Source organism: Halichoerus grypus, chromosome 12 (genome assembly GCF_964656455.1).
Source record: "Halichoerus grypus chromosome 12, mHalGry1.hap1.1, whole genome shotgun sequence".
Classification (NCBI taxonomy): Eukaryota; Metazoa; Chordata; class Mammalia; order Carnivora; family Phocidae; genus Halichoerus; species Halichoerus grypus.
This window is the reverse complement of record NC_135723.1, coordinates 19,218,714-19,243,527: the sequence shown is the minus strand read 5'-3', so window position 1 is coordinate 19,243,527 and position 24,814 is coordinate 19,218,714. Positions and strand designations below refer to the sequence as shown.

Sequence of the window (24,814 nt, the reverse complement as noted above, 5' to 3'; positions counted from 1 at the left end):
ACCATAAAAAAGAATGAAATCTTGCCATTTTCAAGGACATGGATGGAGCTAGAGAGCATCATGCTAAGCAAAATACATCAGTTAGAGAAAGACAAATACTGTATGATTTCACTCATATGTGGAATTTAAGAAACAAAACAAACAAGCAAAGGGAAAAAATGAGAGAGACAAACCAAGAAACAGACTCTTAATTATGGAGAATAAAGATAGTTACCAGAGGGGAGGTGGGTAAGGGGATGGGTTAAACAGGGGATGGGGATTAAGGAGTGCACTTGTCCTGATGAGCACTGGGTGATGATATGGAAGTGTTGAATCACTATATCGTACACCTGAAACAAATACTACACTGTATGTTACCTAACTAGAATTAAAACAAAAACTTAAAGCCTTGTAAGAAAATAAAAAGGTTTCATATGAGAAAAATAAAATATATTGGTCTGATTTGAAAATGGGCAGGAATAAACTTTATTAAATAGATGCAAACTCTAACAATGCATTAAGTATGTCATGCTAGGAAATTAGAAAACTTTAAGGTAATTCACTCTTTTAATTAAAAGCAGCCCAGAAAACTGATGTTAAGGCAATTTTACATTCCTTATGTATAACTGCCAGAGGAACTACAAACTAAAGGAATTTGTACTCCTTTTGTTTTTATAAGTTAGACCCATCAACCTGTTTACATATCCCATTTCCAACCAAATCATTAATTGCTACATTAAGAAAACTTTTGGAAATCATTTTAAAGATTTAGTTAGGAAAAAAAGTTAGCAAAAGAAATTTAGTTAAGAAAAAACTATGAATGAGACCATTCTAAAATCACTACTGAAGATACTCAAAACACTAGAACTAAGACAAGAGAAAGTTTTAAGGTCAAGTAAACCATACTTGGTAATACTTTGATCTCCTTGCAATGGTGTAGATTTCCACTGTAAAATTCCATTTAAAAGACCACTTGTTAATGAAACTTGGCTCTACTTTAAATAAGTACCGGCCTAAATTATCTTAAGTAGAATGTTAAGGTGATTGGGAAGAAATGAACAAAACAGAACGTAAGTAAAATGGGATTCTCCAAAATACTTTCTCCAAATATTTAAGGAAAGAAACAAAAAGCAAAAAATCACAACAAAAACCAACAATATGAGGGCATTTTGCTTTCCTTCATATTCCAAACCACCATGTTGTCAAGTAAATACTAAAATTTATTTTGTTCAAGTGGGGTGTCTGGCCTGACATTTCATCTTTTAAGTGCGTTGGCCAACAAAGCTTAGCAAAGTATAGTTCAGTTTACTTCATGTAATTTGGAAACTGGGGCAAAGAACATTTGCCAGATTTTCCTCTAATCATTCTTTCCTTTACTTACTTGTATGAGTTTCAAACAAAACTGATGGGGCAGCAATACATTCAACTGTCCAACAGGCATATTAACACAAAGGTGTCATTTCTCTCTCTGGGAGTTCTCCAGGGTTAAAACTCGTGTTTTCACTTTCCTTTTCACAGAAATCCTGCAGTGGCCCTAATGGAATAAGGGAAGCCTATCGGCCTTTACAACAAGGGATGAGGAGTATGAGTGATCACCAGCAGCCAAGGAGTTTGAAACCGAGCCCAGTGGAGTGGGTCGAGGAAATCCAGCACGCCTACCGAGGGCGGATAAGTGTCCTCCACACCCCGGCCACAGGCAGAAGAACGTAGCCGGCTGCTGCGGCACCCCTACGAGGTCCTCGCCCACCTCTTCCTCGGGAAGGGACGTACCTGCCCAGCAAGGGGGGAGCGCACTCGATTCAGCTTGGCGGGGGAAAACCCACTTCTCAAACCCCATTCCCTTTCTCCATGGCCGAGCCCCAGGGGCCGTTACCTAACTGACCCGCTCCTCCGGCGACCTTTCGCCCAGGCCGGCCCAGCCCGACCCGGCCCAAGGCCAAAAGGCCGCGCTCCTGGGGAAGGCGTGCGCTCGGCCGGGGACGCCCAAGCCTCCCTGGCCCCGACCCCGCCACGGCCTCACGAGCCCGGAGCCCCGCGCCCCGCGGCGGACCGGCGGGCGGGCGGCGCTGGCTCAGGCCCGCCTCAGCCCCTCGCCGCGCCCCCCCACCACGTACCCCAAAGCCCCGCCTCCTGCCGTCCATCCCTCCATCCCTCCTCCATCCACCTCCTCCCCACTGCGGCGCCAGCTTCACCTGCCTCAGCCCGTCGCCGCCGCCGCCCGCCCGCTCCTTCCCTCGGGATAGTGCCGCGCCACGACCCCAGAGCGGCGCCCCCCGCCCCACAGCTCCGCGCTCATCCTGGACGCGCCCTCTCCTTCTTCACCTGCCCCCGCCCCGAACCTCTACCTTGTAGGAGTCGGTGGCCAGGAGGATGTTGAACTCGGCGTCTGCCGCAGCATTCATCTCGGGCGGGAGTGCGCGGGCCACGCGCCGCGAGCTGCCCGGCGCGGCGGCGAGGAAGGAGAAAAATGGGCTTCACCGCGCTCCGTTGCTTAAGTCACCGCTCGGTCTGAGGGGCGGGGGAGAGAAGGGGGAAGCGGAGTGGGGAGGAGGGGCCACTGGAGGGCGGGCCCGGGAGCCGTGACGCGGCGGGGGGTGGTGGCGCCGGTAGCTCTTGAGCTCTCAGCCCAGGGACTCCGACCGACTCCTCACCTCGGCTCCCCGTCCCCGCCCCATCACCCCGGAGGGGACGCGAGGGGCGGGGCGCGGCCGCGCGTGCGCAGCGCGCGGGGGGGCGGGGCTGGGCGGAGAGGACGTGAGGCACGCGCTCTTTTTCCCGGACGCCCGCTCCGGGAAACCGGAGGCTTCCGGGCAGTCTCGGCAGGGCCCGAGTGCCTGCCTCGATTTCATTTCCCGGCACGGCGGAGCGGGGGGGGGGGGGGGAACCGGAGGCTTCCGGGCAGTCTCGGCCAGGGACCCGCGTCCCTGCCTCGGTTTCATTTCCCGGCACGGCGGAGCGGAGGTGGGCGGGGGAATTCCCAGCCTCGGCCCTCCTGCGATTAGCCGGTTCGCCCGCCCGGCTGACACCTTCCTGTCCTACCCTGTCCTGGCTCGTTTTCTGAGTCCCCTGAAGTCATGCCACCCGGCTGGGGGCCGAGGAGCATTCCTCTGCCGGTCTCCCCATCCCGCTCGCACACTCACCTTTGTCTCCGGCTGGGATTGAGGATCGAACCTTTTGCCTGCATCCCTCTTGTCCCTCCTGGTCCTCCTAAGGCTCTCTTTAAAATCCGAAGAGCTGCGGTGAGGAAGAAGGTCTGAGGGTCCCCTTTGCTCTGCCGCATCGACTCCGCTTTCCTCGCTGTGTGGCTGAGCTCTTGGATCCTTTGAATGATGTTTTGACTTTCCCGGAGAAAATTGCCTGCACGTGAAGGCAGGGATTGAATTAAGTCCTCACAGATAATGAAAGTACGAGGCCTAATTGAATCTAGTAGTGCCGAGAAGTAAATGGCAACGGGCCAAGTTTTGACACGCTGCAAAACTGATTTCATCATTGTTCTAATCGTTACATCTTGGGAAATGGTTTGGTAACCTCCAAAAAAGAAGTAAGGGAAACGACGTCGAATGACTTCACCTAAGTGCCGACCATCCACTTACGCAATTCTCATACGTGATTGCATTTTTGCGTAAAACTAAGATTTCCTTTGTCCACAGGGTTAGCGTAGCTGCTGCTGCTTTTTTTTTTTTTAATTCCAAGATTTAGGTTTTACAAGATACAAGTAGCCGGAAAAAAAGCGGTTCAATGACAACTGGCACAGGAACTTTATAGATTATTTTTAAAGTTAGTGAAAATCTCATTTTATCTGGGGGGTGGGGTGGGATGAGAAGGGGGACGCTGTGAATTGAGAGATTCATCACAACAAAACGGAGACCTCTTCAATTAAAAGCAACTTGGGTCCAGACTGTGGTCTTGGAATAAATACAGATTCTGGAGAGTCGCCTCCATCTATAGAGTCCATACAGGCAAAGATTACGGAAGTGGTGAGAGACCAAGGTAGTAATAGTACACTCACCAAGGTAGTAAATAATAATACATTTAGAATAATAGAATAAGAATAATTTTCAGCAAAAAAGTTGAAAACAAAGAGGATTTTTTTTTGGTTGACCCTGTGTTTACTGGGGGAAATTATTTTTTAAAACAAGTAGGTAAATCATTTAAAAATTTTTTATTTTGGCAAATTTTATCAAGTCGTGCAGTGTGATTCAAAGAAGGAAGATGATCCTTTATGCCTCTCTTGATTTGGTGCTTTTTTCTTGATTTAACATTTCCGTAACCTACCTTACTTAAATGACAAATTCTTTTGGCTTAGCTTCCTGGAATCCATGTATGTATAAATGACCATTGTTCTATGCTGCCTTATGCAGGAAAAAAAAATTGGGTTCTGATTACAAAATGAGCTTTGTTTATGGTAGCATTTTCTTTAAAGCAAAAGAAAATTTGATTTTGCTGTCTTTGAGGTGAAAAAGTTTAATATCAATACAAGCAAAAATGTTAATATTGCATTGACATTGTTTGTTAAATGTAGGAAAGTCACAAGGCCTGCACACATATTAGTGACTTAAACCCTCATAGCTATCTCCAGAAGAGAGAACGTTAGAAAATCACCATTTGCCTAAGAATCAGGCACACACTATGTAACTACCTACATGCTAAACACCGGACCATTTTGAATTAATTGGGCTTCAGTACTATACAAAATTAAGATTTCATTTTTAAGATGGCCTCCCTTGAAAGACAGCTTAACAGCTAGCATTCAGTACGTTTAGTAGCATGTAAAAGTTTCTGAGAAACTGTTTCTCATGGGTACCCACACATGACAAATAATGTCAATACAAAGACTCAACTGGATCCCTCACTTTACTCAAAGCCCTGGGTTAAACTACCATTCCTACCAAATGGCCAGTCAAGCAAGGTAAATTGGGCATCCAGCTCTTGATCTATATCCCGCAGAGTACTATGAAAGCTTGCCACTCATATATTTGATCAGGCCAAGTGGGTGTTACTGCACCACTCCTGTTTTCCACACACTCTTCCAGACAGACTTTGGTACACGTTTGTATTTCAAAGTGGCCTCAGATATTCCAATCTGACCTGGCTTCACTTCAGTAAGAAACACAGTATAAATAATAAATAAATAAATAAATAAATAAATAAATAAATAAATAAATAAATAAAAAAAAATAAAAAGTAAGTAAGTAAGTAAGTAAAAAAAAACAGGAAAAAACCCCTAGAGAAGTAGGCATGGGATTCACCCATCTGCAACTCCTGACAATGGTCCTGTCCGTTGCCCTTTATAACTTCTAGTTTTACCAAGCAGCAACTACTGTCAGAAAGACAAATGTAAAAGAACTTTTTAATTAAACTTAGGCCTTTTTAAATTCAAACTTCCATGACGCTTTGGAGACCTCTTAGAGTTGTAATTTCGCAAGGAAAAGGACTCATTTACGGAAAGATGTGGGTCTTCATGGATCTGATTGTCAGCGCTGCGCACTCTTGGCGCACTCTTTAATGACTCAGTCTGCCGGGTCCTCTGCAGTCGCACAGAAACACACAGAAAACTGCTGAGTCTTCTGAAAGTACGGAAGTGATAGCGGTAAGTGTAACCCACAAACAGGAAGGATTAGCACATGCACTTGGATTGTTCACCGTCACTGCCCGGCAAATGTCCTTGTGGTCTGACTGCTACACCCATTATATACCTGGACACTGCTGGGTTCATCATCCATCTGATGTTAAACCCTCTTCAAATCTTATATCCTGCAGGAAGTCTCCCTAGTCTATGTATGCTGCATCAGTTTCCTCCTCTTTATTAGTTGTGTTGTTTCCCTTTGTATCCAAACATAAATTTTTCTAATTCCAACCATATAAAGTGGGAAGTCATGGTAGAGAGCAAAAAGAAAGGTTTGAGTTCATTTTTAAAAGTAGGACAGATGTGCACAAGTTTAGATGCTATGTGTGAGGATTTGGGTGTCATATTACTTATGCATTTTTCCGACGGTCACCTTAAGACTTGATAGCCAAAATCAATGACTGAGAGAATGAGACTGCTAGAACTATAAAAACTGTCAAGATTTTTTAATGAAGTGTTTTCTGGAGTGTGGTTTGCTGATCACTCATGGTACATGAGATGTGTGTCAGTGGTACTCAGATAAACATTTCTCATTTCAATAATGATGTCTTTATTTCTAATGGAATTGAGAAAAATATAACTAGCATGTAAGACTCGATTTTTCTTGGGAATTAATACTGAGGATGAAGCCAAAGTAGGTGGACGCAGACTGGTGAAACTATTTTCCTTGCCTTTCCTAACTTATAACCGAGGATTTTCATATCCTCAATATAAGACTGGTTTTCTTGAAGAAAACTAAGCATGAAAGGCTACATGCTGTATGATTTCATTTATATGAAATTCTAGAAAGGCAAAACTATAGTGAAAGCAGATCCGTGATTGTTAAGGGAGGCAGATTGACTGTAAAGGGGCAAATGTGAGGGAACTTTTTGGGGTGATGGAAATGATAAATGGGGTAGTGATTATACAATTGTATACATTTGTGAAAATTCATTAAGTTCTATACTTAAAGTTGGTGAATTTTATCATATATAAATTGAATCTCCATAAAACTGAATTTTAAAAAAGACCGGTTTTCTTGAAACCATTTAAAATATTTTCCTGTTCTGTTTTCTTATGTTTCCATTTACACATTTTATTGTTTCCATCTTACTTTACATGATTTGGAGATGAGCACCATTTTACCCTCCTCAGAGAGGATAGTGTTGAAGCTAGTGAACATGTATAGAACGTTGATGTCAAAAGGAGTTTCCTGCTATTGAGTGGGAAGCAGGAAAAAAATTAATCCCAATGTGATTCGATTCAATAGGAATGTATACACACGTCCAAAGCAGCATTGGAGGACTTCAAGAAGAAATGCCATATTTATCCTCAGTCTTTACCAAAGCAGCTATGAAATCACTGGGATCTGGTGTGAAGGGAGACAAAAAAATATTGGTAGTTACTCTGTTATCCCCAGCAAACTCAGCATGGGACTGTGAGGTCAATAGCAAGTTGCCTGTGAACATCACCCTGAACTGCAGGGACTAGTGCAGAGTAAGGCCCGAATAAAGACCTACGAGCCCTGCCTATGCCCAGGCCCTGGAGTGTTTCTGTACCAAGAAAGGCTCTACCTGTGAGACCTTCAATTGCAGGCTTGCATTCTGGGTCAGTACACCTGCCTTTCTAGTTCACTCACTGTCCTCCTAAACTTAGCTCTCAAGACCCAGCACCTGCCTGGATGACTTTCCTTTTCTCCTTATCGAGACCTAGTCTAGACCCCATTCCTTCATATTACCCACACCATCCCTGGCTCCATCATCTCCCAGCTGGTTGCAAATCCTTACCTTTTCTGCTCTGAGAGTATCCAGGCTACTGAGCATTCATAGGAAACATCACACAGCCATGAATTCGCATCCACAGCAGGACGTGTAGGGCTGCTCTTCCATTCCATTCCCTCTATTCGGCTTTCTTTCCCATTTTCCTCAAAGGTTATTTGAAATGTTTACCTCTCTCCTCAAACCTATTACCTCAAAACAACTCCCTCCCTCTCAGCAGATGGGGGAGTCCCCTGTGTCGGTCAGACAAAGCAAGGCCACCAGCGGGAACTCCCTAAATGGTCCTAGCTACGACAGCACATCTGTCTTATTCAGAGAGCCAAGTGTAGCACCAGGCACGTAGTAGGGGCTTAGCAAATAGTTACTGAATGAACGAAGGAGCAACTTCTATCAGCTTGTATTGTTCGCCTAAAATCACCATCTTTTTTCTATGTTCCTGTTGTGTTAAGCTCAGGCGTGATGATGGGAGTTGCTTTAGCCATGAAATGTGCACCGTGGGGATGAGCATCACTCCTAGCAGAAGCTCTAGGAGCTCGGGCATGGTTTGTCATTCTCTCTTTTCCTTCTGCCCCAGAGACTGCAGTGTTCCACATAGGGGCTGGTCCATGTGCCTAAATCCTGAAATGCAGACAACCCAGAACCAAATCAGGGCCAATTGGTGCTGGCCATGTAGTGTGAGTAAGAAATAAACCTTTCTTATTGTGAGCCGTGGAGATTTTAGAGGTTGCTACCACAAGCATAACCGGGTTTATCCTGACAGATACAGGCCTCCACACACTGTGTTTTCTTTTTTCTCCAGGCTCAGGGAAAGAGGAGTCCCTCCTTCTGCCTCAGGTGAATCTCTTTCATCGGTGCTCTGGGTCCATCCCTCCCTGCCCACCCCCACTCAGTCTCCCCCGGTCCTGCTCAATTAGACATCACCCCTCTCTGTTCTGAACCTTTAAACACCCCCTTCCTGTTGACTTCTTCTTGGCATATAGACATATTTGGATTTCTCTCCTCTTAACAAAACTGAAAGAGCCAAACTTCCTTTTCCAGTTATCGCAGTATCACTCTCTTTTTCCAGAAAAAGAGGTCTCTGCCTCCTGTCTCTGCTTTCTTTCCTCATCTCACCTACCTCAGTCTGTGTGGCACTGACCCTTTGGCCAGACAGGCTGGCAGACCCAGTGGTTACATTTCACAGATATTGGCTAATAACCTCAGGAAAAAGAAAAAACAAAACACAAAAAACCCTTTCTTTTCTTCCTTTAACCATTATCCCTCTTGTGTTTCCCTCTGACCCCAGGGTGACAGCATTTTCTCCAGAGGAAGTCTGAACCTATCATTCCACAGTTCCTTTTGGCATGGAACTTGACTGTGGGTCCCAGAGGAAATCATCTCTTATCTACCCCCAAATTTACCTGGACCTGGACCAGGTGCCTCTTTCTTTCCCAGCGGTGAATTTTCTGTTCACCTATAGCTTCTGTTAATTAGAAGCTAAGGAATATTTTGGATCCCATCTTTAGCCAGGGGTGTTAGTCATACCAACCTGGGGCCAACTTCAGTCCCAAAGAGTCTTTCCCTATTTTTCAGAGGAGGCCAAGGAGGCCTCATGCATAATAGAATCCCTGTGGCCTTCTCTGAAATTCAGAATTCTGAGTTGGGCACATGGACTGGAATTCCCACAGATACTTCATGCTATAAGCTGCATATAAGGATATTAATCCTCTCTTCAAATTCATCTAAACTCAGTAAGAATGAACATGGGCACCACCCTGAAAACTGAGCAGTGTGTCTGTATATACTATTCAATTAAAATAATCCAATTTAATTAAGGCTCATGGAGCTTGCCAAGGCTTTTTAAGTGTTCTCTTCTGCTGAACCACACCTAAGTTACCATAGACGCTCACACAATAAACTGTTCTAGATTTTCTTTTGTTTCTGGAGGTCCCACCAACCTTGTGGGATAATCAAGAACTTGTGAAACAAACCACATGGTTTAGGACTTATAGTCTTCTCTTCCAAATGGTCCCAGATCCTCCTTGAAAATGTTTCAAAGACACTCACTTCAGGGCACTGATTACTCTTGGATTTGGGGGTCATTGTCTCTGCTCTTTGCTCTGGCTGATGGTGGGCTCTTCTATTCTACTTGTCATCCTTCTGCAGCTCATGTCCTGAACTCGTGCCCATTCGGTGGCTTTGGACTTCTGTGAATTGTGGTGCTGGGTAAGGCTCTGGGACCACTAGTGATTGTAGCTCAGAATACACCCTTAAAAAGAATTCTGGCTTTTGTAGTTCTCCCATCTCAGATATGTAGGACAACTTTTCAAGGGCTTACTTACCTAGAGGATATTTGCATGGTACCATTCTGTCTTAAGAAAGTCTCCCTCACTTTTCTCAGAGAGGATGCTTTTGGTTCCAGCTAACACAACTACTATTAAAAGTGGCTTAAGGAATAGGGGTTTAATTTCATCTACAGCAGGGAGTCTTAAGGTAGGTTTTTCTAGGGTGGGCTCACTAATTCAAGAATATCAAGATTCCTGGCTCTTCTCCATTTTCTCCACTCTGTTACCCTCAATGTACTGAAGATGTGTCTTTGTCACACAAGTCACAAGATATCTGCCACGGCTCTAACTATCACGACCTCACACAAGAAGCAAGAAGAGAAAGTGGGGTTTTGTTTGGAACACATGTCTGTTTTTATTAGATGCAAAAACCTTTCCCAAGAGGCCCCCACAGACTTCCCTTGGGCCCTACTGGCCAGAGCTGGATTTATGTCCGTGTCCTAGCTGTAAGGGAGGATGAAAAAGTAAGAATGTAGGCATATTCAGTATTCAGTTGGTAGAATGGGAGGAAAGCTCCACCTGCAAGAAAGAAGGAGGTTACAAATATCTTGTTATGAGGCACCTGGGTGACTCAGATGGTTGAGCGTCTGCCTTCCACTCAGGTCATGATCTCAGGGTCCTGGGATCGAGCCCAACGTCAGGCTCCCTGTTCAGCGGGGAGTCTGCTTCTCCCTCTCCCTCTACTTCTCCCCCCTGCTCATGTGCTCTCTCTCTCTCAGATGAATAAGTAAAATATTAAAAAAAAAAAAGTATTGTCTGTTGCATGGGTAACAACAGTAATCACCATATCACTACCAGCTAGGAGCCCAGATGCCTCAGAGGTCTTCTGTCTCAGGGTGAATTAATTCTCTGCCTACATGAAAGAATCTGCTCCTACACTTGGCCTCTTCTGTCTCCTTGTTATGGGGTAATAATCTGACCATTCCCAAGGCAGTCTTAGTGCAAATATAACTCCTAGTGGCCTTTTGGGACTCCAGAATCAACCTGAGTAGAATGTGTAGAATGAATCCTACCTCTGCCCCTTAACTTCCCATCCTGCCCTGCCCCCTGCCTGTGGTTTTACTACAGTAAAGCAACAGAAGGCCATGTTTACTCCTTGAGCAGGCTCAGAAAAATGTGTGTGGGCTAGCAAAAATGTTTATGCTTTTTTCTAGTGTGATCATTAAAATCTCTGAGGAGTGAGCACAAAATAATGACTACTCTCATAGACATTTACTCAACTAGTTTCATTATAATCTTACATCATGTGCCCATGTATCATTACACTAAATCTAACACAGTATTGGCTCTCATATTGTCAACAGTAGTTTTTAAGTACCATCTAGATACTTTTTCATGTATTAACGGTTAGACCTTTAAAAATTAATGTGAGCTTCTGTTCAATAAATTGTTATCACTACCATCCCAAAGCATTTATTAAGCACTGAGTTCCATGTAGTACTATTCTAGCTGGTATATAAACAAAACAATGCAACACATTTTACACAGAGGTTTTTAAAAAAGATTTAATTTATTTATTTGACAGAGAAAGAGAGGGAGAGAGCACAAGCAGGGGGGACAGCAGAAGGTGAGGGAGAAGCAGGCTCCCTGCTGAGCAGGGAGCCCGACACAGGGTTCAATCCCAGGACCCTGGGATCATGACCTGAACTGAAGGCAGACTCTTAACTGACTGAGCCACCAGGTGCCCCTACGCAGAGCTTTAATACTAAATATAGGAAAGTAATTGATTGAGTTAAAAATTCATAATTTTCATTGGCAAAGAAAGAGGCCAAGCTCAGGTTGGGCTCAAAGGGATAGTTGCCTCTCGGAAAGGCCTTTATTGAATTCCATTGTTTCATGAGCAGCTACTAAGCTCAAGATCTTGTTGGACCTACAGTGATTTATATGATAGAAACTCTGCCTCCTAGGGGCAAACAATCTTATGGGGAAACCCAAGAATCAGTTTTCCCTCCTTCATGTCCCCTCAGAAATGGTGTACTTTAGCCTTGCTCTGCTGACATCCCACCTTAAACCACTGTTCTCTTGCTGCTCCTAGAGCTCAGGATGCACAGACCGCAGCCTTCTTCCGTGCGATGGGGCCCTGTCTGAAAGGGCCACCACGGAAGGCAGAGAAACAGGGGATAGGCTTTATCTCTATTAAAGCATGTCCCTTGTTAGAGCATATTATTCCATCCAGAGTCTGTATTTGGATGCAGTTACACTTAGTTGGTTGTACCAGAAACCAAAACCAAAACAAACCAAAACAAACCCCCAAAAACAGGGCCCTAAATAAGATTTAACTTTACTTCTTTCTCTGAGAATAAGCAATGCAGAAATGATATAATGCTCTGGGCATTCATGCTCTTTCTCTGTCCTCCTGCTTTACTATCTTCAATGCAAGGTTTTGATCCTGTGGTCTAAATCAGCTGTTCCAACTCTGATCATCAACTTGGCATCAACACAGCTGCTGTATGCAGAAGAGACTATAAGGGATAAGAGAGTAAGTGTGGAAACCAGCTAAGTGACCACTGCAGTCCACATGAGAGTGATAGTGGCTTGGACTAAGATGGCAGCAGGGGAAAGAGAGAGAGAGAGAAAAAAAGAGGGGCAGATCTGAGATATCTGGAAATAGAGCTAACAGGACTTGCTGAGACATAAGATGTGTGTGGGAGAGTAGGAGGAGATTCATGAGAACTATATGGAGAAGAATGGAATCAACAATGATTATTCTTAGGTTGTGGCTGTAACTGCAGGGTGGTTCATTAAATGAGTTGTGGACAACTTCAGAAAGAGATTTAGGGGATCAAATTAAAAGCTCAATTTGGGCTTTAAGCTTGAGATTTCTATTAGGTAATTATAGGATTACCTGCTTGCTTAATGAGTTTTTGACTACTTGGATTTCTCCTTCCTATGTCCTGATGGCTAAATGGATACCTGGTCCCAAAGGCTTCCATAATTAGGAATAAATTTGTGCCCCTATCCATTCCTTAGTTTTTTTTCCTGGACTTTTCTGGCCATTTGTTTTCAGACTAGTCTTTGTTGTTCTCACTTTTCCAAGCTCCATTCTGCCTGGTACTGGTTTTCTGTCCCCAGAGTGAGCTCTGAGCCTGTGTTTCTGTAGTCACAAAATACCTTGGGACTACGCAAATCACGTCTACACAGATGAAGCTGCTGGGAACAGACAAATCATTTTTTTTGGATGAAACAAGATCTTGGAAATTTTTGTCTTGTGTAATTGTCTTCTTTTGTCCATTCAGTGGGCATAAGCAAAGAAATAAATATATTTTTAGAAAATGGCCAAATACTAAATAAATATAAGTTGGATATTTATTATTGATATTTTCTTATTTAGAGAGTAAATATCTATTGCAAATGAAGAGAGAAGCACCGGAGAAGCCATTATGTTCTTCATATAAAAAATATCTTAAGAGTATCTACATGGTCCTAGAGCTGGCCTAGAAAGAGTTCTATCAATTGATTGCTCAAAGCTGATTAAACTATAGAGACTGTGAGGGGCGCCTGGTTGGCTCAGTCGTTAAGCGTCTGCCTTCGGCTCCGGTCATGATCCCAGGGTCCTGGGATCAAGCCCCGCATCGGGCTCCCTGCTCCGCGGGAAGCCTGCTTCTTCCTCTCCCACTCCCCCTGCTTGTGTTCTCTCTCTCTGTGTCTCTCTCTGTCAAATAAATAAAAAAAACTTAAAAAAAAATAAAACTAGAGAGACTGTGAAACACCAGCTAAGCTCACAAGCAGCTTCAAGGTTGGTCACTTTATGGGAAAATTTAATAAATTGCAATGTGAAACAAACCTGACTTGACAATGGGATTCTGTTATCTGTATAGCAGTTTCCCTCTGAAAACGAGTTTACATATTAGTAATTTGGTTGGCAGATCTAACAGAGTGTTAGATGCTCTCAAAAGATATCTTCATTAGGCCATTTAAGTCTGGAAAATTATCTTTCTTTATCCTGGCAATAATATGGTCAAGGTTAGGGCTCTTGGTCTTCTAGGATCAAAGTGCCTCCTGGATAGTATCAGAAAACAGTGCAAATCCCACAGGTACCATTTCAGTGTGCCAGCAAGCTACAATGCAATTGGAGAGGGGGATCAGTTTCATTTTACATCAGTGATATACGAACCATGTCTTCTTGACACAGGAATCAACCATTTTCCAAATCAGGCAACACATTTGCAAACCATTTCTTCAGCTTTTGGTGTTATGATTACATTGCTTTCTATTTTCACTTTCAGATGATTTTTTTTCCTTACCCTATCCCCATATTCTGGATATTCTTGTGTAGTCCTTCATGTGCCAACAATATTCAAGTTTTAAGAATGACTTTAAAGCTCTGTGCCAGATTACATTTACTAAAAATTCACAGGATTCTTCACAATGAAATTATACAAACTAATATTGATGTGTATGAATCTGCTGAAATGCGAGGACTTACGTCATTTGGGAAGGCATAAATAGGCAAAAATGCTCCATGGGTCCCAAATTCTAATTGGTATACGGATATGTGTTAAAAATCAAAGCGGAAGTACATTTATACAGACTATATTTACTCATTCCAATTATTTTTACACATTTAGAAGTTTGTATTATTTTTGATCACATGATAAATGCTGGGCTGACAAAGAAATAAGAGTAGTGAACTGGAAAATTATGCAATAAATTTGATCAATATAACTTATTGATCATCTATGCATTATTTGTTAATTTTTTTAATTAAACAACTATTACAGAAAATCAGTAGGGCAACAATGGCTTTGAACAACACATTAGACCAGATGGACTTAACATATATATAGAACGCTTCATCCCAAAACAGCAGAATATATTCTTTACAAGTACACATGGGACATTCTCCATTATAGGTGACATATTAAACTACAAAACAAGTCTCAGTAAATTTAAAAAGACTGAAATCTGATCAAGCATCTTTTCTGATCACAAGGAAACAAAACTGGAAATCAATTACAAGAAAAAAACTAAAAAAGCTCACAAACACAGAGAGGCTAAACGACAAGTGGGTCAATGAAGAAATCAAAAATGAAATAAAATATACCTGAAGACAAATGAAAACGAAAACACAAATGTTCCAAAATCTTTGGGATGCAGCAGAAGCAATTTTTAAGAGGAAAGTTTATAGCAACACAGGCCTTCCTCAAGAAACAAGAAAAATCTCAAATAAACAGTCTACTTTATACTGAAAGAAAACAGAAAAAAAAAAAAAAAAAAAGAATAAACAAGCCCAAAGTTAGTAGAAGGAAAGAAATACTAAAGATCAGAGTGGAAATAAATGAAATAGAGACAAAAAAAAAGTCAATGAGACTAAGAGATGATTCTTTGGAAAGGTAAACAAAATTGATAGACCTTTAATCAGATTCATAAAAAAAAAAAAAAAGAGAAAGAACTTAAATAAAATCAGAAAAAGAAAGAAGGTACAATTCACACCATAAAAATACAAAGGATTAAGAGACTACTATTAAAAATTATATGCCAACAAATTGGACAACCTAGAAGAAATGGATGAAATCCTAGAAACATACAATCTTCCAAGATTGAATCAGGAAAATAGAAAATCTGAGCAGACGGAAAACTAACAATGAAATTGAATTGGTAATCAAAATACTACTGACAAACAAAAGTCCAATACCACATGGCTTCACAGGTAAACTCCACCAAACATTTAAAGAAGAGTTAGTACTTATCCTTCTTAAACTATTCCAAAAATCTGAAGAGGAAAGGATGCTTTCAAATGTATTCTATGAGGCCCGCATCAACCCTGTTGCCCAAACAGACAGACAGGACAAAAAGAGAAAAGGAGAGGCCAATATCCTTGATAAACATAAATGCAAAAGTACTCAATATTTAAGATATTGGAAAACCAAATTCAACAATACATTAGAAGAATCATGCACTAATACCAAGTGGGATTTATTCCAGGGATATAAGGATGGGTCAATATCTCCAAATCAATCAATGTGTTATACCAAAAGAACAACATGAATGATGAAAATCATATCATCATCTCATTGATGCAGGAAAAGCATGTGACAAAATTCAACAATCATTCATGATAAAAACTTAAGTAAACTTGGTATAGAGGAAACATACCTCACCTTATAAGGCCATATATGACAAACTCACAGACAACATCAAATTCAATTGTTTTTTTTTAAGATTTTATTTATTCATTTGAGACACAGAGATACAGAGAGAGAGAGAGCATGACCAGGGAGAGAGGGAGAAGCAGGCTCCCCGCTGAGTCAGGAGCCTGACGTGGGGCTTGATCCCAGGACCCTGGGATCATGACCTGAGCCAAAGGCAGACGCTCAACCATCTGAGCCACCCAAGTGCCCCAACATCAAATTCAATTGTGAAAGGCTGAAATTTTTTCCCTTAAGATCAGGAACAAGACAAGGATGTCCACTCTCACCACTTTTATTCAACATAGTACTAGAAGTCCTAGTCAGGAAATCAGACAAGAAAAAGAAATAAAAGACACCCAAACTGCTAAGGAAGAAGCAAAACTGTCACTATTTGCATATGATGTGATATTATATACAGATAATCCTAAGAAGTCCAACAACAACAACAAAAACTATTAGAAGTAATAAAAGAGTTCAGTAAAGTTGTAGGATACAAAATCAATATACAGATCCATTGCATTTCTATATACTGATAACAAACTAGCAGAAAGAAAAGTAAAGAAAACAATCCCATTTACAATGGTACCAAAAAGAATAAAATGCCTAAGAATAAACTTACCAAAGAGGCAAAAGACCTGTACTCTGAAAACAATAACACATTGATTAAAGAAACTGAAGAGGACATACATGAATGAAAAAATATTCCATGCTCATAAATTAGAAGAATTAATATTGTTAAAATGTCCATACTACCCAAAATAAATACATATTCAATGTAATCCCTATCAAAATACCCATAGGGGGCGCCTGGGTGGCTCAGTCGGTTAAGTGGTTGCCTTCGGCCCAGGTCATGATCCCAGAGTCCTGGGATCCAGCCGACATCTGGCTCCTTGCTCAAGGGAAGGCTGCTTCTCCCTCTGCCTCTGTCTGCAGCTCGCCCTGCTTGTGCTCTCTGTCAAATAAATAAATAAAATCTTAAAAAAAAACAACAACAATGTAAAATACCAATAGAATTTTTCACAGAACTAAAACAAATCAGCCTAAAATTTGTATGGAGCCACAAAAGACATGAGTAACCAAAGTAATCTTGAGAAAGAACAAAGCCTGAGGCATCACAATCCCGGATTTCAAGCTATACTATCAAGCAATTATAATCAAAACAGTATAGTATTGGCACGAAAGCAGACACATTGGCACATGGACACAGACATAAAAACAAAACAGAGAGCCCAAAACTAAACCAGTACTTATATGGCCAATTAATCTATGACAATGGAGGCAAGAATACACAATGGGAAAAAGTCTCTTCAATAAATGGTGTTGGGGAAACTGGGCAGCTACATGTAAAAGAATGAAACTGGGCCACATTCTTACACCATGCACAAAAAGAAACTCAAAATGGATTAAAGACCTACGTGTGAGACCTGAAACCATTAAACTCCTGGAAGAAAACATAGGCAGTCATGTCTTGGACATCAGCCGTAGCAATACTTTTCCAGATCTGCCTCCTAAGGCAAGGAAAACAAAACCAAAAATAAACTACTGGGTATATGCCGAAATAAAAAGCTTTTGCACAGTGAAGGAAACTAAAACAAAATAAAAAGTGCAGCCCACTGAATGGGATATTTGCAAGTGATATATCTGATAAGGGGTTAGTATCCAAAATATATAAAGGAGTCATACAACTCAACACCATAAAACAAACAATCTGATTAAAAAGTGAGGAGAAGACCTGAAAAGACATTTTCCCAAAGAAGACATTTAGATGGTCAACAGATATATAAAAAGATGCTCAACATCACTCATCATGAGGGAAATGCAAATCAAAACCACAATGAGATATTGCCTTAACCTGTCAGAATGGCTAGTATCAAAAAGACAAGAAATTAGCATTGGCTAGGATGTGGAGAAAAACCACTCTTGTAAACTGTTGGTAGAAATGTAAAATGGTGCAGCCACTGTGGAAGATGGTATGGAGTTCTTCAGAAAAATTAAAAATAGAAATACCATATGATCCAGTAATTCCACTACTGGATATTTGCCCAAATAAAGGAAAAACACTAATGCAAAAAGATATATGCATCCCTATTTTTATTGCAGCGTTATTTACAATAGCCAAAATATGAAAGCAACTCGTGTTCTTTGCTAGATGAATGGATAAAGAAGTGGTGTACACACACACACACACACACACACACACACACACACACACACACAGACAGAGTGGGATATTACTCAGCAGTAAAAAAGAATGAGATCTTTCCATTTGCAACATCATGTAATAATACCTATTGGGTATTATGCTAAGTGAAATAAGTCAGACAGAGAAAGACAAAAACTTCATGATTTTACTTATATGTGGAATTTAAAAAACAAAACAAAGAAACAAAAAAACAGAAAAAGACCCATAAATACAGAGAATAGACTGAAGGAAGGGGTTGGTGAGATGGGCAAAATGGCTGAAGTGGGAAATACAGGCTTTCAGTTATGGAATGAATAAGTCATGGGGATAAAGGTACGGCATAGGCAATATAGTGAATGGTATCTTAGTGGTGTTATATTGGCACAGATGGTGGTTACACCTGCAGTGAGCATAGCATATTTTAGAGAGTTGTTGAGTCACTATGTTGTACACGTGTAACTAATGTAACATTGTGTGTCAGCCATACTTCAGTAAAAAATACAAATACAGAGATGAAAAATACAGCAGATAGAGTATAGTCAATAATACTGTCATATTGTCTGGTGCCAGATGGTAACCACACTTACTGTGGTGAGCATTCTGTAAGTATGTAATTCTCAAATTACTATGTTGTACACCTGAAACTAATAAGACTATTGCATGTCGACTATTCTTTATTTAAAAATAATAAATTGCATACAAAATAGACCAAACCTTGGGCTCTATCTTACACCCTGGGAGGGGAGCAGGTGCCCATCTTTCTTTCCTCTTCTTGCTCTGCTCTAAGTAAGAGACAGTGTCACCTCCCATCTTCACCTCTGCTGAATTTTGTTCTCTTCCCTGTCCTTCCCTGCTCAGTTGCATTGGCCTGTGCTGGGCCTGAGAACTTCCCACCCTCCCCACCAGGAATATTAAACCCATACTATTTATAGAATTCAGGACTGTAATAGGGTAAAGAGTGTAAGCTGATGTTTTTGAGTATTGTTGATACACAATGTTACATTGGTTGCAGGCGTACAACTTAGTGATCTGACACGTTTATACATTATGCTATGTTTACCACCAGGGTACCTACCATCTGCTCTGTTACATTGTAAATTGATTTTTATGTTCTGGTTTGCTGTGCATTTCTGCTTCTAATACATGAGCAGGCATTGACTTTTCTAAAATTCTTTTTTGGTATCTGGTGAAAGGGCTTTTTCTTTTAATCTTTCAGAGCAATAATTTATACAGAATGATTTCCTAATATTAAACTGACTTTGTTTACCTGGAGTAAACCTTACTTACTTATGTATTATTCTTTATATATTGCTATATTCCATTTGTTAATATTACATCTAGGATGTCCACAATTGTGTTCAGGAATGATATTAGCCTAGAGTTGTCTTTTTTAACACTGTATCCGTCTGTGGTTTTAATATTAGAGTTATACTAATCTCAAAGAATGAGTTGAGAAACTTTGCATCTTTTTTTTTATGTTCTGGAAAAGTCTATACAACGTAACAGTTCTTTCTTGCATGTCTTCTGTGAACAGCTCTGGCCTGGTGCATTTCTTTTGTTTGTTTCTTTTAAATAACTTTTTAATTGTAAATTCCAAACATATACAAAAATAAAGAGCGTGACTTCTACAACCTGATGCACACATCACCCAGCTCCAACAACTGTCGGCTCAGGGTCCATCTTGCTAAAGCCAACACTTTAAATATTACTTTGAAGAAAATCCTAGATACTACACCATTTTACGTATAAATATTTCAATATGGATCTCTAAGAGATAAAAATACTCTCTATTAAAATATATCCACAATAGCACTAGCAAACAAAACATAACGACTCCATAGTATAATAAAATCAGTGCTCAAATTTCCAATTGTCTCATAAATCAAACTCTCGGTCCATTTTTTTTTCAGTTTTCTTAAAGAATCTATTATTGGGAGGTGTATCTTTCCAGATTAAATCTGTCAGCACCGCAGAGGACATGGCAGAGAGTTATAGACACTTTCCCAACCACCTTTTGGTCCAGTTCCTAAAAGGTTCATAAATATGTCACTGGAAATTTTATTTATATTGATTTCTTTCCTCCTCTGAGTCCTTTTATATTTATTACATGAGGCATAGAATTAATATCTTTCTTTACCTCTTATTGCCTGCCTTGCACAATAAAACACCATTACTGACTTATTTATTCAGCATCGACTTTGTATCAACTGCTGTGGCTGGTGTTTAGGCTACCCTGGTGATGGAAACATCGAAGCTGTCTCTGCTCTCGTGGAGTTTACAGTCAACTTGGGAAGACAGAGAGGTCAAACATAGAAATACCAGCCATAAAAAGTGGTGTGAAAGAAAGATACAAGAGGCTGAAAGTATGTTTAAAAGATGGACCTGACCTGGGCTGGTAGTTCTTGGAATGCTTCACTGAGGGAGTGTTGTTTGAATTAAAATCTGCAGGAACAGAAGGAATTAACCCAGTAAACACAAGGAAAAGAAAAGTGTATTTGGGAGAGAAAAAACACTATGCAATGCTTTGAGGCAGGACTGAGCATGGTATATTCCTGGAACTGGAAGAAGGCCAAAGTGACCAGAGGTCTGATAGTCACTCCCATGAGAGAAGAGTATTGAGAAATGCATCTGGAAAAGGAGAACAGGGGTCACATTATATATATATATATATATGTGTTATATATATATAAATGCAAATTTTGGTCCTAATCTTTAGAGCAATTGGAATCCACCGACAGGCTTTTAAGGTGGGAAATGACATGCTCATATTTAGATTAAATTAAAAAGAAATCAATTTGCCGACAAAGTAGACAATTGGATGGAGGATATGAGGGACCAGGTAAGAGGCTGTTACAATGGTCCAGGGAAGAGCTGGGGGTAGAATGGGCAAGAGAGGAGATAAAAGGAAATTGACTGAGATACTCAGATGGTAACATGAACAACTCTTTGTGATTGCTTGGATATGGAGGATGAGCAAGTGTTGGGTGGCAAGGACAAGCCCTAAGCTTCTGGCTTGCTCAGTTGAATGGATTTTGGTGCCATTTACTGAAATATAAGACACCGTAGATGAACTAAGTTTGGGGGGGATAGATCATGTGTTCAATTTGGAACTAACTAGGCTTCTTGGACCTGGATGTCTGTTTTCTTCCCCAGGTTAGGGGAGTTTGCAGACATTATTTCCTCAAATAAGCTTTCTGCCCCTTTCTCTTTTCCTCTGGGACCTCTATGATGCAATATTGGTCCACTTGATGTTGTCCCATAAGTCCCTCAGGCTATCTTCACCACTTTTCATTCTTTTTTCCTTTTTGCTGCTCTGATTGGGTGAGTTCCTCCGCCCTGTCTTCAAGTTCACTGATGCTTTCTTCTGCTTCATTTAGTCTGCTAAATGGAGTAGAACCCCTCCAGTGTATTTTTCAGTTCAGTTACTGTATTATTCAGTTTTGTGACTGCCCTTTGGTACTTCCTTATATATTCTCTCTCTTGAGGTTCTCACTGTGTTCATCCATTCTTCTCCCAAGTTCAGTGAGCATATTTATGACCACTACTATAAACTCTTTACCAGGTAAATTACTTATCTCCATTTTATTAGGTTTCATTTTTCCCTGAGGTTTTATCTTGTTCCTTTGTTTGGAATATATTCCTCTGTTTCTTCATTTTGCTTGACTTTCTGTGTTGGTTTCTTTTTTAAAAATCTTTTATTTAAATTCAATTAGCCAACATATAGTACATCATTAGTTTCAGATGTAGGGTTCAATAATTTATCAGTTGCATATAACACCCAGTGCTCATCACATCACATGCCCTATGTAATGCCCATCATCCAATTACCCCATCCCCCCCCACCTCCCCTCCAGCAACCCTCAGTTTGTTTCCCAGAATTAGGAGTTTCTCATGGTTTTTCTCCCTCTCTGATGACTTCCTCTTCAGTTTTCCCCTACCTTACCCTATGATCCTCTGTGCTGTTTCTTATATTCCACATATGCGTGAAACCATATGATAATTGTCTTTCTCTGATTGACTTATTTTGCTCAGCATAATACCTTCCAGTTCCATTCAGGTCGATGTAAATGGTAAGTATTCATCCTTTCTGATGGCTGAGTAATATTCCATTGTATATATATACCACATCTTCTTTATCCATTCATCTGTTGAAGGACATCTCGGCTCCTTCCACAGTATGGCTATTGTGGACATTGCTACTATGAACATTGGGGTGCAGGTGCCCCTTTGGATCACTACATTTGTATCTTTGGGGTAAATACCCAGTAGTGCAATTGCTGGGTCATAGGGTAGCTCTATTTTTAACTACTTGAGGAATCTCCATACTCTTTTCCAGAGTGGCTGCACCAGCTTGCATTCCCACCAACAGTGTAAGAGGGTTCCCCTTTATCTACATCCTCACCAACATTTGTTGTTTCTGACTTGTCAATTTTAGCCATTCTGACTGCTGTAAGGTGGTATCTCATTGTGGTTTTGATTTGTATTTCCCTGATGACAAGTGATATAGAACATTTTTTCATGTGTCTGTTGGCCATTTGTATGTCTTCTTTGGAGAAGTTTCTGCCCATTTATTGATTGGATTATTTGTTTTTTGGGTGTTGAGTTTGATAAGCTCTTTATAGATCTTGGATACTAACCCTTTATCTGATATGTCATTTGCAAATATCTTCTCCCATTCCATAGGTTGCCTTTTAGTTTTGTTGACTGTTTCCTTTGCTGTGGAGAAGCTTTTTATCCCAGTAGTTCATTTTTGCTTTTGTTTCCCTTGCCTTTGGAGATGTGTCTAGCGAGAAGTTCCTGTGGCTGAGGTCAAAGAGGTTTCTGCCTGTGTTCTTCTCTAGGATTTTGATGGATTCCTGTCTCACATTTAGGTCTTTCATCCATTTTGAATTTATCTTTGTGTGTGGTGTAAGAAAATGTTCCAGTTTCATTCTTCAACATGTGGCTGTCCAATTTTCCCAGCACCATTTTTTTTAAATAAAGATTTTATTTATTTGTCAGGGAGAGAGAGAGAGAGAAAGAGAGAGAGAGAGAGGAGAGAGAGCACAAGCAGGGGGAGTGGCAGGCAGAGGGAGAAGCAGGCTCCCCACTAGGCAAGGAGCCCAATGTGGGGCTTGATCCCAGGACCCTGGGATCATGCCCTGAGCTGAAGTCAGACGCTTAACCAACTGAGCCACTCAGGCGCCCCCCAGAACCATTTTTTGAAGGTACTGTCTTTTTTCCATTGGTATTCTTTCCTGCTTTGTTGAAGATTAGTTGACCATAGAGTTGAGGGTCCATTTCTGGGCTCTCTATTCTGTTCCATTGATCTATGTGTCTGTTTTTGTGTCAGTACCATACTGTCTTGATGATTACAGCTTTGTAATGTAGCTTGAAGTCTGGCATTGTGATGCCACCAGCTTTAGTTTTCTTTTTCAACATTCTTTTGGCTATTCGGGGCCTTTTCTGGTTCCATACAAATTTTAGGATTATTTGTTCCAGTTCTGTGAAAAATGTCAATGATATTTTGATAGGGATTTCACTGAATGTGTAGGGTATGCTCTCTGGGTAGCATAGACATTTTAACAATGTTTATTCTTCCATAAACATGGAGTGTTTTTCCATCTCTTTGTGTCTTCCCCAATTTCTTTTGTAAGTGTTCTGTAGTTTTTAGAGTACAGATCCTTTACCTCTTTGGTTAGGTTTACTCCTAGGTATCTTATGAGTTTTGGTGCAATTGTAAATGGGATTGATGCCTTAATTTCTCTTTCTTCTTATTGTTAGTGTATAGAAACGCAACTGATTTCTGTGGATTGATTTTATATCGTGCCACTTTACTGAATTCCTGTATGAGTTCTAGCAATTTTGGGGTGGAGACTTGTGGGTTTTCCACATAGAGTATCACATCATCTGAGAAGAGTGAGAGTTTGACTTCTTTGCCAATTTGAATGCCTTTTATTTCTTTTTGTTGTCTGATTGCTGAGGCTAGGACTTCTAGTACTATGTTGTACAACAGTGGTGAGAGTGGGCATCCCTGTTGTGTCCCTGACCTTAGGGAAAAAGATCTCATTTTCTCCCCATTGAGAATGATATTCGCTGTGGGCTTTTCATAGATGGCATTTATGATATTGAGGTATGTTGCCTCTATCCCTACACTATTGAGAGTTTTAATCAAGAAAGGATCCTGTATTTTGTCAAATGCTTTTTCTCCATCAATTGGGAGGATCATATGGTTCTCGTCCTTTCCTTTATTAATGTGATTTGTCACATTGATTGATTTGTGAATGTTGAACCACTCTTGTATCCCAGGAATAAATCCCACTTGGTCGTGGTGAATAATCCTTTTAATGTACTGTTGGATCCTATTGGCTATTATTTTGGTGAGAAGTTTTGCATCCATGTTCGTCAGAGATATTGGTCTGTAATTCTCCTTTTTGGATGGGGTCTTTGTCTGGTTTTGGGATCAAGGTAATGCTGGCCTCATAGAAAGAGTTTGAAGTTTTCCTTCCATTTCTATTTTTTGAAACAGCTTCAGAATAATAGGTATTATTTCTTCTTTAAATTTTTAATAGAATTCCCCTGGGAAGCCATCTGGCCCTGGACTCTCGTTTTTTGGGAGATTTTTGATTACTGCTTCATTTTCTTTGCTGCTTATGGGTCTGTTCAGATCTTCTATTTCTTCCTGTTTCAGTTTTGGTAGTTTATACGTCTCTAGGAATGCACCTATTTCTTCCAAATTGCCTTAATTTGTTGGGCATATAGATACTCTTAATGCGTTCTTAAAATTGTTTGCATTTCTTTGGTGTTGGTCATGATTTCTCCTCTTTCATTCATTA

At 40.8% G+C, this 24,814-nt stretch overlaps 1 protein-coding gene across 5 annotated transcripts in view; it reads right to left on the bottom strand.

Annotated features, from left to right (window-relative positions):
• The window catches only part of NAMPT (nicotinamide phosphoribosyltransferase), a 39,530-nt gene extending 36,136 nt beyond the window's left edge, over positions 1 to 3,394 (bottom strand). The window contains exons 1-2 of one of the 5 annotated variants that reach the window (XM_078060028.1): positions 3,120 to 3,394; positions 2,325 to 2,487 (exon numbers count right to left, since the gene is read on the bottom strand). In XM_078060028.1, coding sequence (XP_077916154.1) covers positions 2,325 to 2,381 — 57 coding nt within the window. In that variant the 5' untranslated portion in view covers positions 2,382 to 2,487; positions 3,120 to 3,394. Of the gene's footprint in view, positions 1 to 1,360; positions 1,436 to 1,638; positions 1,832 to 2,324; positions 2,494 to 3,119 lie in introns of those variants that run through there. The other 4 variants (XM_036109058.2, XM_078060026.1, XM_078060027.1 and 1 more) reach the window with 4 other exon arrangements.
• Between the last annotated feature and the right edge of the window lie 21,420 nt (positions 3,395 to 24,814).